Below are 17,736 nucleotides of genomic sequence, written 5' to 3' on the forward strand. Positions count from 1 at the left end.
GGCATTTTTGCATTGATTTGAGATCAGTGTGTATTCAACAACAGCTGTTTTATATACAGTAAAATGTTTTATCTATCTATCTATCTATCTATCTATCTATCTATCTATCTATCTATCTATCTATCTATCTATCTATCTATCTATCTATCTATCTATCTATCTATCTATAACATGTATAATGTGATAGATGGTTGATTGACAGCATGCCAGGTTGGATTGCAGAGGTCTGGAAAAATAAGGGTCAATAAAATCCTTTAACACTTGAAATAAAATGATTGTAATTATACACCGTGTTATACAGTATAGTTAACAAAACTATGTCAGATACGGTAGTTTAAGCACCGTGGTGAACTGTTGTGCAAAATTTAGTTTTACTTTCAAATAAATGTCCCTTTCCCCCAATTCTCTCTCTCTCTCTCTCTCTCTCTCTCTCTCTTTTGCTTTCACAGGTTTGAAAAATAGAGAAGTAGCATTACAACACTTACAGTAAAAACCACAGACTTTAAGGAGTGATGTGCGTACAGTACACGAGACATGTACTCTATAAGTCTGGAAAGCTGTTGCATTCTGTCTGCTACTGTATTACTGTTCTGTTATAAACCTTAGGGGATGATTGACGGACCATGCGGTCGCTTGATGCACGGATGAACCTTACACACTGCATACCTGTACTATAACATATAAGGAGCTGCCATCATGTACCGGAGTGAAACGTCGGTGGAAGAGGAGGATGCTGACGATGCTGTAAAGTGAAGTGCTGTTCAATAATTTGGTGTGAATACAGTTCATGGTAAACAGGAGGTCAACAACAGGTCAAATTTATTAGAATAGCCATATATTGTGACAAACCGTAATCTGTGTTCAGTTCCATCACTCCCTGGGTATTTACCTTCGGAAAAAAAATTGGCCATCTTATGTTTGCTAACAGGCTGCAGATGATAAATTATAAATAACTTGTTCACTGTGTATCAAACTTGATGAGGCACAAAACCAAAGCAACTGTGCATTTGTTTCTCGCCACACATGCTTATTGGAGTACATTTACACACACGCACACACACACACAAACATAGACACACACATAGCCCAAGATTAGCAATCAAAAACAATAACCTTATCCAAATATTTATTAGGGTCATAAATCATAACTCATGCACCAGTATCCTGTAGGGAGATTCGAGACGGTTATGAGCAAGAGGCAAATATACTATAAAAATTTTACGATGCCGTAGAGGCCGGAAACGGACGGCAGACATTACAATAAGCAATATACTCCTCATGGTTCTCCAATAAACACGTTAAGTAATGACAGCTAATTTCAGTCTGGGCCTGATGAATTGCCCTTTGCGGTAGGGTTGACAAGATAATCAGACTTTGCGGTTGTAAGATTTAAGAAATTTCATTAAAAACAAGGTTTTATTTTTATTTCTTTCTTTGCTTTTTATTGTTTTCCTGTGTTGAGGTATGAAACGTTTAGATGTTTTGTCATTTCCTGAAATGAAGGTAAAAATGTGTTCATATTGAAAGCTGGAATATGTGCGTGTGCCTGGGTCTGTGTCTGTGTGTGTGCATGTGTGTTTGCTCTATCTTCCCTTTTTATCTCTCGAATAAACGTCTGCTGTTAACTCCCAGTCCATCACCTATTGTTCGTTTTTCCCAGAACCAAATAAGCTGATAATATTAACATGGAATAGGTGAAAGAGTGAGTTCTATTGACCCAAGTATTGCAGATCCTTTATCTCTACGCTGAACAAACTGTGACTCTGTGCTTAATCTCCACCCAATCATAATGAACAGTCCAGGTGAAGGATCCTTTTTTTTTTCGCCCACCGTTCAATATGTCCGGCGCGGTGCGTGTCTTTAATTCCGGTTGAAGAAGCAAGGACAAGAAAACATATCCAAGGCCAGACCTTCATAAACCACAGGCCTTCTGTTTGCAAACACTCAATATATGGCTGTCGTGTGTACACAGTGGGTCGTATATGATGTCTTTCTTCTGGTACCAAGGACTCATAAATCTTCTGTGTGACGCCTCGCCCTTACTCTATGGAGAAAGCATATGGGCAGTACATATATGAAGCCATGCAGACATGTCGAAATACACTGCAAGAAGACCTGTGGTGGATCAGATTTTATGTTCAAATCCCATAATGCTGTTTGGTCCGCTCACTTCACTAAAGTTCTCTTTTCTATATAACATCACAATTTGGTTAACAGAAATATATATAACCTCCAAAGAGCGGATTTTGCTGCCTGAAGTGTCATCTTAGTGTCTTTTTGAGCTAAGTTACAAATCCCCAGCTATTCCATGCGCCGTATAATTGTTCCTTTGGGGATAAAAAGAAAATTCAGATGAAATGCTTGCATCGTTATTCCCGGAAGGATTCTGGAATCCTGTTCTCACCAACAATTTCTGTCAAAGAATGTTAATCTCGGCCGGAATTGGAAATGTGGTTTTAGTGCTTTCGTGCTCGTTGTTTCTCAGCCTCCAGCAGAAAAAAACATAAAGACAACCTGCCTTTATTTTGTGCCACACACCCTGCGCCACTGATGCCAACATGCTCCGGACGGCTGCCGACGACAGGTAAAAGATGAGTGGATCCAGGCAGGCATTGAAAGTGCTGAGTAGCAGCGCCTTGTCCCTCCATTCAGGGCTGCGTCTGGTGATGAATCCGACCACGTGCGAGACGTTGTAGGGTCCAAAGCACAGAGCGAACACCAGCAGCGTGCCCAAGGCAAGTCCAATGGCTCGAAGCTTCCTCCGTCTGCCAATGTTTGGCAAACGCGACAGGATGCAAATGAAGTTGATGTAGCAGAAAGTGCAGATGAGCAGCGGGATGCAGAAGAGCACGATGCACAGCTCCAAGCGTACAGGCAGCAGAATTCGCAGCTGGGCATCTGTAAACTCTTCATAACACACATTCCTAGACGGTGGCCCTGTCCCAGCTGGGTTGTAGTATGGCACGACGTAGACAATGCTAAGGTGGAGCATGGAGAGCGCCCAGAGGAAGACTGAGGCCATCACGGCATATATGGGTCGTCGTCTCATCGAATGCTGAATGGGGAAAGCTACACCCAGATATCGCTCAACACTTACTGCAGTGAGAAAAAACGCACTGTTGTAGATGGTCATGTAGAAGACGAAGCCAGATAGTGGGCACAGGAAGTACGGCATGTCCCAGTGCATGCCGTCGACCACTTCTTGCATCTTAAACGGCAGAAAGAGAAGGAATAGCAGGTCGGAGACTGTCAGGTTGAGCAGGAGGATGTCAATGGGCACTGGCTTTCTCCACACCTTACAGCTGAACGTGTAGAAGGCCAGAATGTTGCAGGGGAAGCCTGTGACGAAGGTGATGATGTAGACTGAAAGGCAAAGAATGGTCTTGCAGTCCTGCATGGCTTGCTTGTTGGAAAAATGTATTTGCCAGGAGGCCTTACCTCATTTTTTTAGTCAATTCTGAAAAACACAAAAACGGAGAGCAGTATTAAGTGTGGGATATTTTGAACAGTTGAAGAAAGTGTGAATGTTTTCGTAAGGGAAGAGAAGAAAAAAGGGAGGGAAGGGAAGAAGAAAAAATGGATATGTACACATTTGCTTCAGGAGCTTGATAAGGAACAGACATGAGGGCAATATATATATATTTTATAATTATTTATAATTATTGTATAATGCAAAAAACAATGCAAAAAGGTTAAGGTACATGTAGAGCTTGCAAATCCACCAATAAAGTGGATATATATATATATATATATATATATATCAAACAATAAATGGGAACTAACTGCATAAAGAAACAAGTTTTGAACATGTCACTTGGACATGTCAGACCACATGCACCACAGGATTGGTCTAAAGAATTGTTTGTAGAAATCGAACATCTGTAAACTCTTATACAGTAGGTTCATAGACGGTGACCCTGTCCCAGCTGGGTTGTAGTATGGCATGATGTAGACAATGCTAAGATGGAGCATGGAGAGCGCCCCGAGGAAGACGGAGACCAACACAGGATACATTGGTCGTAATCTCATTGAATGCTGAATGGAAAAAGCAACACCCAGATAGCATTGTATTTGCATTGTAATGTCTCTATACAGTACATGGTTTTTGAACACCAAGAGTGTACAGTAGGTGTATAAAAGTTGAGCTTCCATTTTTTGTGAACTAAATGCATAATGGAGCACGTACTGTATTCAACATGTTATTTTGACATGTCAGACCACATGCACCACAGGATTGGTCTAAAGAATAGTCTGAGCCAAATTTGCAACTTTCTTAATGTGCATAGAATTGACCAAGTTCAATTGAAATACTGTTTGTTGCTCTGTTGCTTAGCTGTTTGCTCTGGTCATGGAAACTGTGCCTCAGTGTCACATACATAAGTAGGAAATAAATGATCAGCTTTGAATACAGGGTAATACTGATAGAAACATTGGCTAAGCCACACAGACCTACAGTAAAATAAATACTTGAATACCAGAACAACGTGTGATGCTTTATTTACTTTGCTTTTTCCTTTTGTTATACCACCTTCGTTGTAAGTCTATGATTGTAATTTTGCTGTGGAGAAAAAGTTGAGTATGTCATAACAAGCCACTTGGTTGTTATGACACATCCCACTATGTGTCATAGCTGAGTGTTGGAACAATGCCACGTTTCTGGGTTAGGATTGCTTCATAGTGTTTCACTGCATTAAAGCAAACAGCTGAGATCCTGAAGTTCTGTCTGCTAAGCCTGAGTTACAGAGAAAATTTTACAGAGCAATAAACACTTATTCAGCTGCCAGTAAGTTGTAATCTGTAATATAAGCGATAATATTTATTGCGATATACAGTACATTCCACAGTAAGCATGCAATGAATACAGTTTATGCTTAATTGTCAGGGCTATTTTGCAAAAATACTAATTTAAACTCTAAAATTTGCATCTAAGCATGTTATATAAATAAACGTGGGCTTAACATTTTTTAAAACATTTTATATGCGCACATTTAGGAAAAGTTCTTACCCAAGATGGGCAAGGAACCATACCCTTTCACTCACTGAAATACTTCCCCTTCCACTTACTGAACATGCCAAAATGTCATGACTTTTTCCAAGACTATTTTTACTTCAAAAAATTCCATTGTTGCCAAAAAATAAATAAATAAATAAATAAATATATATATATATATATATATATATATATATATATATATTTTTTTTTTTTTTTTTTTTGCAGAGTCCTACTGTATATGGATTCTTTACTTTTTTTAAATTAGTAAGTCATAATTTTATTGTGTGTCTGCTAACTTTCAAACTAAAGTGTAACTCAGATTACGCATTCTGGCTGCTTGATTTTCTTACGCAGGGCAGGGTACACCATGGACAGGGTGCCAATAGATCACAGGGCACTTTTAGGTTTTAGTTTTGGCTTTTTAGCTGAAATGCCATTTAATTAAAAACTAAAGTTAAAATAGCCAGGGGTCCTACATTTGATCTTTTTATATACACAAGTTGCTTGAACTAAATCAAAGTAATTAATATAGTAACGAGTTTAGCAATTGCATTATGGCTTCCTAAAACTATCTACTTTGAAGCCCTCTCTGATAGAGAAAAACTTCTAAGGTGTTCTCAGCAGGACAAATCAATAACCTTTTTGCTTCTTAGAATAGTGGCTAAATAAATTGCTTTAAATGACAATTACTTGGATTTTAAATGGTTCCTTGTAAAAATTAAAGGTTTGTAGCAAAGGCTCTAGCTTAGAACTCTTTCTAATAAAGAATTTTTTTTTTGTATTTGGCTTTGCAAAGAACCTTCATGGGTTCATTCAGATGGACATCATCTGTTCACTCTAGCTCCATAAATTAAGGTTAAAGACATCGCTTTAAATTGTATTTTTAATATTAATTCATGTAATAAATGTAATTAATTACACATTTAGGCTACATTTATCAGATATTTGTCTTTGTATAACTAGGGTTCATATCTTTCCAAAGGTTCTAGTTCTGAACCCAGACTGGGAAACAGACCTTTGTAAAGTTCTAAATGCTAAATAAATTAATAATTATGTTTTATGTATATAAAAATGACGTGTTATATTATTAATAAAGTCAATCATTTGTCAATAGTTTTGTGTGTAATTAAGGGTTTATGACTCCCTAAATATATCTAATTTAGAATATTTTTAGATAAGAACACATTTAGATTTGCATTTACATTTAGGCATTTGGCAGACCTACAAAAAGTGCTTTAAAGTTTACATCACTGGATAGATACTGACACTGAGTTACTAGGTGTAGTAAGTTCTAACTGCATGACATTAGTTAACACAACTGGTAGGAGGTTTTTTTATTTTTTGGAGGGACGGTTAGTCTAAGTATTGAAGAAATACTTGCATATTAAAGAGCAGAACCTTTAAGGGTTCCCTCAGAGAAGCTGAATTATTTGCATTTGTTTAAATGCAGCTTAATTAATAAGGTGTTTAATTGGCTCAGTATAATTATGAGTGTATAGCTTTTAAAAAGAGTCTGATATAGAATCAACACTTGCAGGGTTTTAAGCCTTGTTCACACGGGCGTTAAGTTCTTGGATAAACGAACGCGCTTTGAACGTCTTAGACTTTTATGTTGTGTTTTGTAGTGGCGCTTGATTGACTTCTACACCGGCGTTCGTTCGTCTCTGTCTAACGTCAGCCTGCAGCCCAAACTGTAGTTTGTGTGTTAACCTGTGGGGGCAGTGTGTCGGGAACTGGATATGAAAGCCCACCGCTACTGGGTTCACTCTCTGACTGCACAACGTCGGTAAAGTTTTTTGTGGTTTAAGAAGAGATTAAGTTAAGTTTTTCAACAATTGATTTTTTTTATTTTGCCCTTTTCCGCATTTCCGACAGCATGTAGGATTATGGGATATATCCGTCCCTCCGAAGCGTAAAAATGAACGCGAAGAAAACGAACTAGAAGCGGTTTCCTTGCGTTCGTTGGGTTTTGAACGCCAAGAAAAAGCTGCATGCAACGTTTTTTAAATGCCGTATAAACGCGCAGCCGGACAAACGCACGTCACCAAAGCCCGTGTGAACACTCTCATTGACTCCTATGTGTAGAAAACACTCGCCGTTTGATCCGCGCTCACCGGACGCTATGAACGCAAGAAAAACACTTGATTTTAATGCCCGTGTGAAAAAGGCCTTACACTCAAACAAAATTGTGCAGCTTTTACATATTGATATTAGATCTGTTTAACTTTAAAAAATGAAGTTTGTAATGTGCATACATAATAATTGTTTGTTTGTTTGTCTTTACCATTATAAATTTTTTTGTCCAATTTACATTCAAGAGCCGTATTGAAAGTATTGCAAAAGTGGGCATAACTTTTTTTTTATTAACTGACATACAGTGGGATGTTCCAATAGCAACTCTTACTGTAGCAACTTTTTATCTACAGTACACACGATACTACTTAATATTGTCTCCATGCATTTGTGACACGTCAAACCTAACTTTTGAATCCTCTTTGAGAAACCCCCTTTTGTCACAGATGATGGTCTCTCACTGCATGGTTTTGTCTTCAATGCTGGTTTCTCCATCCTTAAACTTCTTCATCTATCTGTGCACATTGCTCTTGTCAGTAGTGGCATCTATGTAAACGTTCTGTAGCGCAGTGGGAGACCTTCAACTGCGACAATTCACTATTGTTTCGAGAATGTAGCACGAGTCGGTTGCTTTGAATGCAGTGTAATTAATATGTCAAATTAATTACAACAAATTGTACTGTTTGTTGTTAAGGAATCATACAGTCCCAAAGGAAAAAATAGTTTAAAGTATGCTTGTACAGTTCGCAATGGTTATCAGAATCTTTCATGGTTCTTTTTTTTCAGGGACAAATGTAGAACTTGGGTTAAATGTCATTGAATTAATATATTTCATGTAGTTTAATTAATATAGATTCTATAATTAAGATAGAATGGTCATTTAACCATAGGTAAAGGGGAAGTACTTCGACTGTACAGTAGAACCTTCAAGGCATCCTTCAGAAGGACGCTTAAGGGGTTGTACATTTGATTTAAGCTTCTTCAGGAAAAAAGGTGACATAAAGTTTAAAATGTCATTTAATTTTCTTTTTGCTTGCTTGTTTTTTGCTTGCTTCTTTTCACAGCAATGAAATTCTAATTAAAAGGCTAATAAAAACAAATATTGGACACAAATATAATATAATAATAATAATAATAATAATAATAATAATAATAATAATTAATAATAATAATAATAATAATAATAATAATAATAATAATAATAATAATAATAATAATAATAATATGTTCAATTTTATACCAAAGAGAAACCATCCACTCAGGATACCTCAAAGTTTAAGTCTAAAAGTTTACTACTTTTCTTTATGAACAGGAACAATGCATGACACTAAATTGTGCCTCACACTTAACTCCCTCTCCAGGAAAAAAAAAAAAAAATTAATCAGCTCTTTCTATTTATAAAAGTGCTGGCATTACCTTCCGACTTCTTCATGTGCATTCCCGCCTTGTGGACGAAAAAGATACCAGATTGCAAAAGGCAGAAAAATTAAGAGTGATCTAATACTCCTTCAGTGCTGTGGTCTGCTCTCAGTACTGTGACGGGGGGGAAAGAAAAGGAGGAGTGGTGCTTATCTCAGTGCTGGCGAGCGGTAGATGGTCATGTTGACATGGTTTGCTTTTGATTGGAGGTGAGGGTCTATCTGCAGCCTGCTTCCTCGCCTTAATGTTTGCTCTCAAAATTTGATCATGGAAAATTAATAAGCCTGAGCCACCCAAACTCTCTATCAGCTCTCAGTGGATACTCTCCCTGCCGTATGTTATTGTGTCTGTGAGAACAGGGTGTGTGAGTGTGCGTACGGGTCAGTAGTTACAGACAGCCCGGCTCTTATCTGGAACTTCAGGTGTGTCTTGATTAGGAAAGTGAGACAGGGAGGACAAGGATGAGTGTGTGAGCAGCTTCAGGGAGGCTGGTTCTTATCACGGTTCATGCACCTTTAGGTGTGTGTCTTGATTAGGGGAGAGAGAGGAAGGGACAGGGACAGAAGGGATGAAGGTGTGTGTTGTGGGAAAGTCTAGCGCTACAGGCAGTTCTGTACTGTAGTGTGTCTGTGTGTGTTACGTGAAAGGTATGCAGCTACAGACAATCTGGCTCTTATTTGATGTGTGCGTGTGTGAGTGTGTGATTGATTTAATTAATCCACACTACCCCCTCTGTTGCCCAAATCTCTCTCTCCAGCTTGCCCCTTTCCACAGCACCGAGCTGTCTCCGCATCTTCTATCCGCTCACTGCACAATGTGTGTGTAAACGTCCCTGATAGCACGCTGAATTTTTTCCACCGAGTGAAAGGTTTATATCTTATTCAGTAGCTCAAGCTCTGGAAAATCCCTACGTGGAAAATAGAGGTGTTTCTGAATAATCTGCAGCTCGGATACCAACACGCTTCCCGGATAAATGATTCAGGAAATGAAGGTTTAAGGAAGGTCTTCACCTTAAGTCTTTGTTTAGACCCATGAGGCTGAGGTTTGATCATTTTATAACATGGTTTTAAAGTAATAAAAACACTTGGTGATGTGAGGTTATAGGAAACTAATCAAGACGTAACAATGGAAGAGTTCATGTTACTACTGTATGTTGGAGTTGGTTATTTTTCTATAACAGCAGGGTTTCTTTATGTTTTATAAATTATTGAGCAGCATGTGTTGGCAGCACGGTGGCACAGGGGTTAGCACTGTTACCGCGCACCCCAAGAGTCAGTTGGTTCTCTGTGCTTGTGTGTTCGTCCTGTTTTTTGTTGGGTTTCCTCAGGGTACTCCAGTTTCCTCTCACAGTCCAAAGACAGGTAGATTAGGCCAACTGGTGTTCCCAAATTGGCCGTAGTGTGTGAATGTGTGCATGTGTTCCCTGCAATGGATTGGCACCCTGTCCAGGGTGTACGCCACCTTGTGCCTGATTATTTTTTTTCTAAAAGTTAATTAAAATTAATTTTACAGCCAAAATGTAGATCATTTTTGTATGTTTAATCCTTATTTTATTTTTTTTAAACAAAGTAAACAATATAAATCTGAAACAAAATTAAAAATAAAAATCAATCAGCACATTTTGGAATGGAAGCAAGAGTGTAATTTCTTAAATTAGCATTTTGGCAGTGGGAGATAAAAATATTTTATTGTGTGACACCAGCTGTGACCACAAGCAAATAAAATTGTGCTTCACGTTCCAAAAAAGTGTAATTTAGGAAATATTGAAAATAACTGTCCCACACGTGTGTCTCTTCAAACATTCAGATATATTCTGAATTCTAATGTTACATATTGTGGGAAAAAAATGCATTAGGTCTCCATGTGTTTGTAGAAAGCTTGAAAATAGAATTTTAAAGTTAGAGACTTGGAATAAGAAGATCATGGTTAGGTTTCTTGATCCATCTCTAAATGAGAAACGGAAACACTGAAATGAATACTAACTATTTGTATGCAGTTTTATGGTTGGTTTTCTTCCTCTCACTAAGCATTAAGCATTGCTTCCTAGCTACAGTACAGTAGGTAAACTAGGGTAACTTTCAGTATTAATATAAGATTTTTTAAATGTATTTAGGAGACTCCATGCTCATGCTAGCTAGCCCCATCACCAGCTATAATTTTTGTCAGTTATCTCAAAATGTTTGCACACCATCCTTAAGAGATTTCACCATGGTATAGGTAACTATGCTTTTGACAGTTCTACTGTTTGGTTCTACCAAGGTACATAATTTGATACAATGGTACATGTAATATAGTATGGTACATGGTTTAATCATATACTGTCATATTGTACTATCAAACACTGTACATTGCACTATGAAACAGGATGCTTTTAAAAAAAATATGTACTACATGTTTATGTACCAAAACGGAAATATAGCTTTATATAGTATGCTCAACTTTGGCCTTTTATCTGTTATGGTACCCCTAAAGCTTAATATACTATAAATTGTTGAATACCATGGTACTATACTTCTTGGGTACTAGCATGGCACTCGATGAAGTCCTAGGGACTTTCATGGTAATGTCTGAAGTAGCATGAAAATATTTTAGTATATAATGGTACATAGTATAGTTTACCATAGTGAACCATAGTAAACTACTGTATATAAACACATTTCTCTATATTTTAAACTTAGGTTTCATGGTTACATTTGACCAGTCTGGTGGCCAATCTTAATTAATTGCAGAGTAGGAAGGATTAATTAGCAAAGTAATACCAGAGTTTTGCTTCAAATACTGAGCAAAAGCAAGTCTGGCTCTTGTGATGTATCAAGAGCCACGGTATCCAGGGAAATGTCAGCATACCACCAAGAAGAACGAACCACATCCAACACGAGTAACTGTGGATGCAAGAGGAAGCTGTCTAAAAGGGATGTCCGGGTGCTAACCTGGATTGTATCCAAAAAACATAAAACTACAGCTGAATTAAATGTGCATCTTAACGCTTAACGCAAAGAAGCGTACCACCCAGACTGTTGCATGCCCAGAGTGAAGCATGGGGCTGGAACCGTGATGGTTTGGGCTGCAATATCATTGCTTTTACTTTAGGCCCAATACTTGTGCTAGATGTGTGCGTCACTGCCAAGGACTAACGACCCATCTTGGAAGACCATGTGCACCCAGTGGTTCAAACAATGTATCCTGAAGTTGCCGGGCTTGGGATAAATCCAAATATATAGAGCGACTCACAACAAGGGGACTCCCTTTTAAAAAAAAGTCAACTCATGGTGTCTTTTTAGTATTCTAATAAACTTTAACTGAGTATACAGAACGTTTGACCTTATCTTATAGGGCAGGGGTCGGCAAAGGGTGGTTTTGGAGGCGCATGTGGCTTCCTGTGGCTTTGGAAAATTAGAATTTAATTAATATTTTATTAATATTTAATTTATTTTAGTTTGTTAGTTTTTTTTTTAAATGTAAGTTCTAAATTTGAAGATTATGGTGATCCTGTAACATAAAAAAATGAAAAAACGTGTATAAATTTTTGTCTCACAAAATATGCATCACAACCATCGATGTGCGACACCCGCAGGCACGCGAATTATTGAACTTTTCGAGCCCCGAGTTGTATTCCATTCTGAATTCTACTTCACAGGGTGCTCCCTACTCCCTGCTCCGTTTGCATGAATGTGGAGGGAACTTCCTTTGACAAAACTCCACCATTCGGAACACTGATGCGAAGTCATCAGACCCTACAACAGAGTTTGAAGTTTCAGAGTTCTGTAACAGTTCATTGATTTCATAAATGCAACACATTTAAAAAAAAAAAGCATAAAGGTAAAAAAAATAAACTATATATGCAGTGTTATCTTCATTTCAAGGGTTTTGTGGCTCTTGGTGTTTTTTTTTTCTGTGGGTAACGGGGTAAGAGAGAGAGATTTAAACATTAAGCCATGTCCACTAGGTAACTGATACGTTCCTTTAGCGCAAAGAGGGATGATTCAGTATGCACACTCACTCTCTCACTCTTCTCAAAAACTCAATTTGCTGGATATTCTGTGTGAATTGTGTTGGAGAGAAAGCTGTCATCAATATGCTAGAGCCTCTGAGAAATCCCGGGAGCGGTGAAATGTCCGTGGTCTGGGAGATGGAGTGCAGTATCAATTTTTTTTATGTATGCATGATGAGATTATTAGTTATGTTAACAGCTTGTGTAAATTTAAATTTACTGACCCAGCAAGCTCAAAAAACCCTAGCTACCTAGACTCAATTCTGCATTTATCCAGATTTTATCCAGATTTTTCTGAGCCATTACTAAAGACCTCAATAAATAGATAAACTTTATTGATCTACAGCAGTAGTTTCAAACAGAATACATTTAAATACTGTACATTCCTTATTTCCAATGCCACAACTCTGTACAGTACTGTACCTAAGCACATTCTCTTTGAAGTTTCTTGCTCAACAACCTCTGGCACTCTACAGTATGCTGGAATTTACAATCTAAACAATCTACAATTCTAGCCATAGTTGTAGAAATGCCATTACTCATCCAAATTGTTAAATTTAACAAATTTTAACAACAATTATAGTCATCAGTAAAATAGAAAAAAAAATAATAATAACACATGGGCCCAATACCTAGCAGGTTGCTTTAATTAAAATGTTTTTTTATTTAATATATATGAGATAGCATGTTCATTCTTTAACATATTGCAATTTATTTTTAAAAATTCAGAAATATACATAATATATAATAGGCATAATATTTTGCAATTACTTAAATTACTATTTATTTTAAACAATAAAATAAACAATAGAGTTTACATATTGTATTATTATTATACTACTACTACTACTACTAATAATAATAATAATAATAATAATAATATATAAGTTCATTTTCTTTCTTTTTCATAAAAGATTGATTGATAGATTTCTTCCTCAAAAGAGAAGTATTGATGAATTTTATCCATCCATGTATGCAGGGCATTCAAGAATGAGTTTATCAGAGGGACAACCCACGTTAAATGTTTTGTAGATAAAGTCAGAGAGGCCAGATTGTTTAAGCTCTGGGTTTCTGGTAGCAGGGTTTGGGTTTGAGCACTGCTACTAACAGGTTGCCACTGTTAAGCCATTGGGCAAGGCCTTTGACCCCATGCCTACAATACCCAGCACTGAGATTCAGGGCTATCTCTATGCCAGTCCCAAGTCTGGAGAAATGGGTAGGTTGCAGCATGACGGGCATCTGGCATAAAACCTGTGCTAATGATTGGGGGGGTTACAAAGGGGAAAATCCTAAAGAAAAAGTGGATTAAAAATATTAACACTTGTTAACCAGTAATAGTGCAGCAGACATTTAGTATCATAAAAACGAAAGGAGGGCAAACTACTAAATTTTAAAATGTATAATGAAGCTTGGTTGCTTAAAATACGAACAACAGTAACCCAAAAAAAAGGAATTGTAAATAAAAAAGTTGATGATATAAAAAAAAAATTCCAGTTTTACAGTATTTCTACATTCACTGTTTCTGCTTTTATTGTTCATTACATTCCACAGTGTTTGCCTAAAAAAAGCTATTCTGATCAAAAGACAAGAGACAGTATTCACATTTATTGAGTATCCAGAGTGCTATCCATAAAAGAGCTATCCACTGTCATGCTGTTTCGTTATAAACATTGTCAGCTTGGGAATATCTTCAAGACATCGCCATAGACATCGAAGAACCATTGAAGCTGAAGATATATATATATAATTTATAGCCTGGCTGTTTGGCTGTTGGACATTCTTAGCTGTTTATCAGCATAAGTAAGCTACTTTATTTAAATTATTGGTTCATTTAACCCTTAAAATTTGCTAGCATATGTGTATATACAATTATCTACTTTTCTGCAATTAGCTGCAATTAAATTTGTAATCTCTAGAGAGTAGAGTCATTAGAACTCTGTGTGCTTTCTTCACGTGCAATACAGCTCAACTGGGGACAGTTAAGCAATTTCTCACAACAGGAAGGACATATTAGCTTTTTGGATCTATGTGTCAACTTTTTTATAGTTGCTCGAACTGCTGAAGATGAGAAATAAAAAATCAGAGGGTCCAAACAGGCATTCAGGGTGCTGGGGAGCAGGGCATACACTCTCCATTCAGGACTCTTATTTGTAATGAAACCCACAACATGGGACACATTGTAAGGCATGAAGCAGATGATAAAGACTAAGAGGGTGGCTAGGGCAAGCCCGATGGCCCTGGAACGCTTCTTAGGTTTAAGGTTGGGTAAGCGGGAGAGAATGTGGATGAATTTTACGTAGCAGAAGCAGCAGATGAAGAAAGGTGTACAGAACAGCACAGCAAACAATTCCAAACGGACAGGCAAAAGAATTTTCAATTGTTCATCGCTAAACTCAGCATAGCAGGCCTGTTTGTTTGTGACATTTTCTTCACTATAATACTCAATGTAGACAATACTGCAATGAGCCATGGAAACCACCCAGAATATGGCACAGGCAATCCATGCATATCGAGGATGTCGCTTGAATTTGTACTTGATTGGAAAGGCCACTCCCAGATAGCGCTCCACACTGATAGCCGTTAAGAGAAAGGTGCTGTTATAAATGGTTGTGTAAAAGAAGAATCCCGTAAAAGGACAGAGGAACTCCGGCAGAGTCCATTTCATGTTGTCAGCTTCTACCATGCGGAATGGAAGGATGATGAGAAAGATCAGGTCCGATATTGTAAGGCTGAGCAAGAGCACGTCAATGGGCGTAGGTCGATGCCTCACTTTTTGAATGAAGGTGTAGAGAGCCACCAGGTTGGCAGGAAGGCCGATGATCAGTGTGATACCATTCACCGCCAGGACCAAATTTCTTAGATGTACTGTCCATGCCATGGTTGGCTTTTAATGCAATCTTCCTGTAATAAGAAACATTTAAATTTTGATGTTTATAGTGTTGTTCTCTTTAAATCACCATTTCAGTTAACAAGTGCCATGACTTTTGCTTGAAGAGCAGTTCTATTTATTGCTACAGTAGCTCTATTTTTATAGTTACTAACACAGTACAGTATTACTTCCAGCCAAAACTGCTAAATTAGTTTTCTTTCCCTAAACAAGAGAGAAAACTCTCAGATGCTGAATGACAACCAATTAGCAAAACTCTCAAGCTAAAGACGTGTATTTACTGAAAAGAAGAGTTGCCCTTCATTCAAAAGCAGCTCAGAATTCCACAAGAGGCTTACTTTTAGAAAAAGCCCTCGCGCTGCCAGAGCTCAGTCTATATAAACCATTAAGCTCCATTTACACACTTTAGAAATAACATCATTACACCATCACAGTCAGGGCTTTCAATTCCTTAAAGGTTCGATGTAGGAACATCCAACAAAGTGTTTCCCAATCAGTATAACATGTTTTTGAAAGCCAAGAAATCTTTTATCATGTCATGAACACTCCATATGTTCAGTGTATACTGGCCCACCTTCATCTGGTGGATCCTGAGAATATCCTAGAATGTGTCAAGGAATCAAGGATTTACATTTTATCTAAACTGTTTCAAGGAACATTGTGTGATTTTACTAAATAGTCTTCATGCCTTGCTGTGCAGAAAGTTGTGTGGCAATTATTGGTCAAAAGATCCCTATATCTATTACCCTTTGCGCTGGTTCTTTAAGGTTCTTAATCTCCAATGGGATCCAAATAAGATGTTAAAAAGATCTCTGACAACGTTTTATACACACTTACTCATTCCTCGAAAGGCATTCCTTAAATAGATTCTTAAGGGTTCCTAGCTCGCGAGAAAAGAGTTGTTTTAGGAAGCAGGTCCTTTAAATGCTTAGTTATATTGGTATTGGTTCTTCTTAAATAAGTTAACCTATTTAACTTGAAAAAGGGGTAAGAGTTGTGCTCTGTTGTAGGGTCATATTTAAGGGTTCGCCCAGAGAAACCTTCGAAGAGTGAAACATTATGTGTGTGTAGTAATAGATTTTTTTTTTAGATAGTTGTAATACTAAATATTTCATTAATGATGAGATGTGCTACCCAACATGTGACTATTAAACTATTGAACATCAATTATTTAAGCTGCTGAAATTAAGCGATTAAAGTTTATTACCATAGTAAGCTTCTTTAGCGGAAAAAGAAAAACACTTCCAGGGTGAACAAAATGTTGAATAATATTGTCAAAAATGTAAAGATTCCTACCCCGTCATGTAGCATGACAATAGAGTTATGCTACTTTTTTTTTTAACAAGATGTTAACACTTTACTAAACACTTCATTTTAAACATTTGTCTCAGGTAAGCTGAAAGGTAAGGCATGGGTTTAACATCATTACTATTAACTAGAATGTGCTCTCATGCATTACACCTTCTACTTATTTTCCTTAGGATTGCATCCAGAGGTTCTGTCAATATAGAGATTATAATGGATGAAGTATTTGAATGATTTTGTATCAAGAAATTACAGAAAATAATATTACGAATGCACCAATAGTTCTCCTTAAGTAAAGCTAGTACATGCACGCATGATTAAGGTGTTTTTCCACTGATTTGACAAACTATACATTTAAGTATTTGGCAGACACCCTTATCCAGAGCAACTTATATATATATTTTTTTGAGGATTTGTAAGTTAAAGTAAAATAAGTTTTATTATTTCAGTGAAAGAAGTATTTCAGAAAAAGATAAAAAATTTTGTGATTTAAAAAAAAAAAAAAAAACATTAAGCAATTAGACATAGCACGGAGTTTGATGCACAAACCCACAATCTCCTTACCTTTGTTATTCTGTATGAAGTTATTCGTGCTCAGATGGGTCCAACACAACTTGAGTGCTTTTTATAATGCTTGCCCAATATTGACACACTAAAAAAGGAAGCAGTTACATCCGCTTTAACACTCCAGAGTACAGCGTCTGATTTTTCAACTGAGTATCCACAGTCTGATGACTGCTCTTTCTACATGTTTAGGGAGAGCAAATCATGCAGTCAGGCAAAAGTAAATGCAAATCTTACTCCTCCAAGCACAACACAACACTCTTGTTATGTACTGTAACTCAACACTGTGCAGAAATGAAGTGAAATAAAAATTATAAATATTGGTTTATAGTGTGTAGTGAAGTAAAACTAAAAAGTTTGTGCTAATACAGTAAAACTACTTAAGTAAAGTACAGATACTGTACGTAAAATATCTATTTAAGTACAATAACAAAGTTAATGCACTAAGACATCTTCCACCATTGGTAAATATATTATGTTATATTAAATATTACTATAATAAAT

General features: G+C 37.0%; 2 protein-coding genes across 2 annotated transcripts; both read right to left on the reverse strand.

Annotated features, from left to right (window-relative positions):
* Window positions 1-2,239: 2,239 nt before the first annotated feature.
* LOC128513994 (free fatty acid receptor 3) lies at window positions 2,240-8,566 on the reverse strand. Its single transcript, XM_053487603.1, has 2 exons — window positions 8,483-8,566; window positions 2,240-3,457 (listed from the first exon to the last, which is right to left on the reverse strand). The coding sequence occupies exon 2, from the start codon at window positions 3,395-3,397 to the stop codon at window positions 2,417-2,419; it is 981 nt and encodes a 326-aa protein (XP_053343578.1). The 5' UTR covers window positions 3,398-3,457; window positions 8,483-8,566; the 3' UTR covers window positions 2,240-2,416.
* Window positions 8,567-14,066: 5,500 nt separating this feature from the next.
* Window positions 14,067-17,360, reverse strand: LOC128513996 (free fatty acid receptor 2-like). The gene is made up of 2 exons (XM_053487606.1): window positions 17,233-17,360; window positions 14,067-15,377 (listed from the first exon to the last, which is right to left on the reverse strand). The coding sequence occupies exon 2, from the start codon at window positions 15,352-15,354 to the stop codon at window positions 14,389-14,391; it is 966 nt and encodes a 321-aa protein (XP_053343581.1). The 5' UTR covers window positions 15,355-15,377; window positions 17,233-17,360; the 3' UTR covers window positions 14,067-14,388.
* Between the last annotated feature and the right edge of the window lie 376 nt (window positions 17,361-17,736).

The sequence above is a fragment of the Clarias gariepinus genome, chromosome 26 (genome assembly GCF_024256425.1).
Source record: "Clarias gariepinus isolate MV-2021 ecotype Netherlands chromosome 26, CGAR_prim_01v2, whole genome shotgun sequence".
In the NCBI taxonomy this organism is placed as follows: Eukaryota; Metazoa; Chordata; class Actinopteri; order Siluriformes; family Clariidae; genus Clarias; species Clarias gariepinus.

What these genes read in the sequence shown, in the direction of transcription:
- LOC128513994 (XM_053487603.1), bottom strand. Translation starts at nt 3,397, where the DNA reads ATGCAGGACTGCAAGACCATTCTTTGCCTTTCAGTCTACATCATCACC.
- LOC128513996 (XM_053487606.1), bottom strand. Translation starts at nt 15,354, where the DNA reads ATGGCATGGACAGTACATCTAAGAAATTTGGTCCTGGCGGTGAATGGT.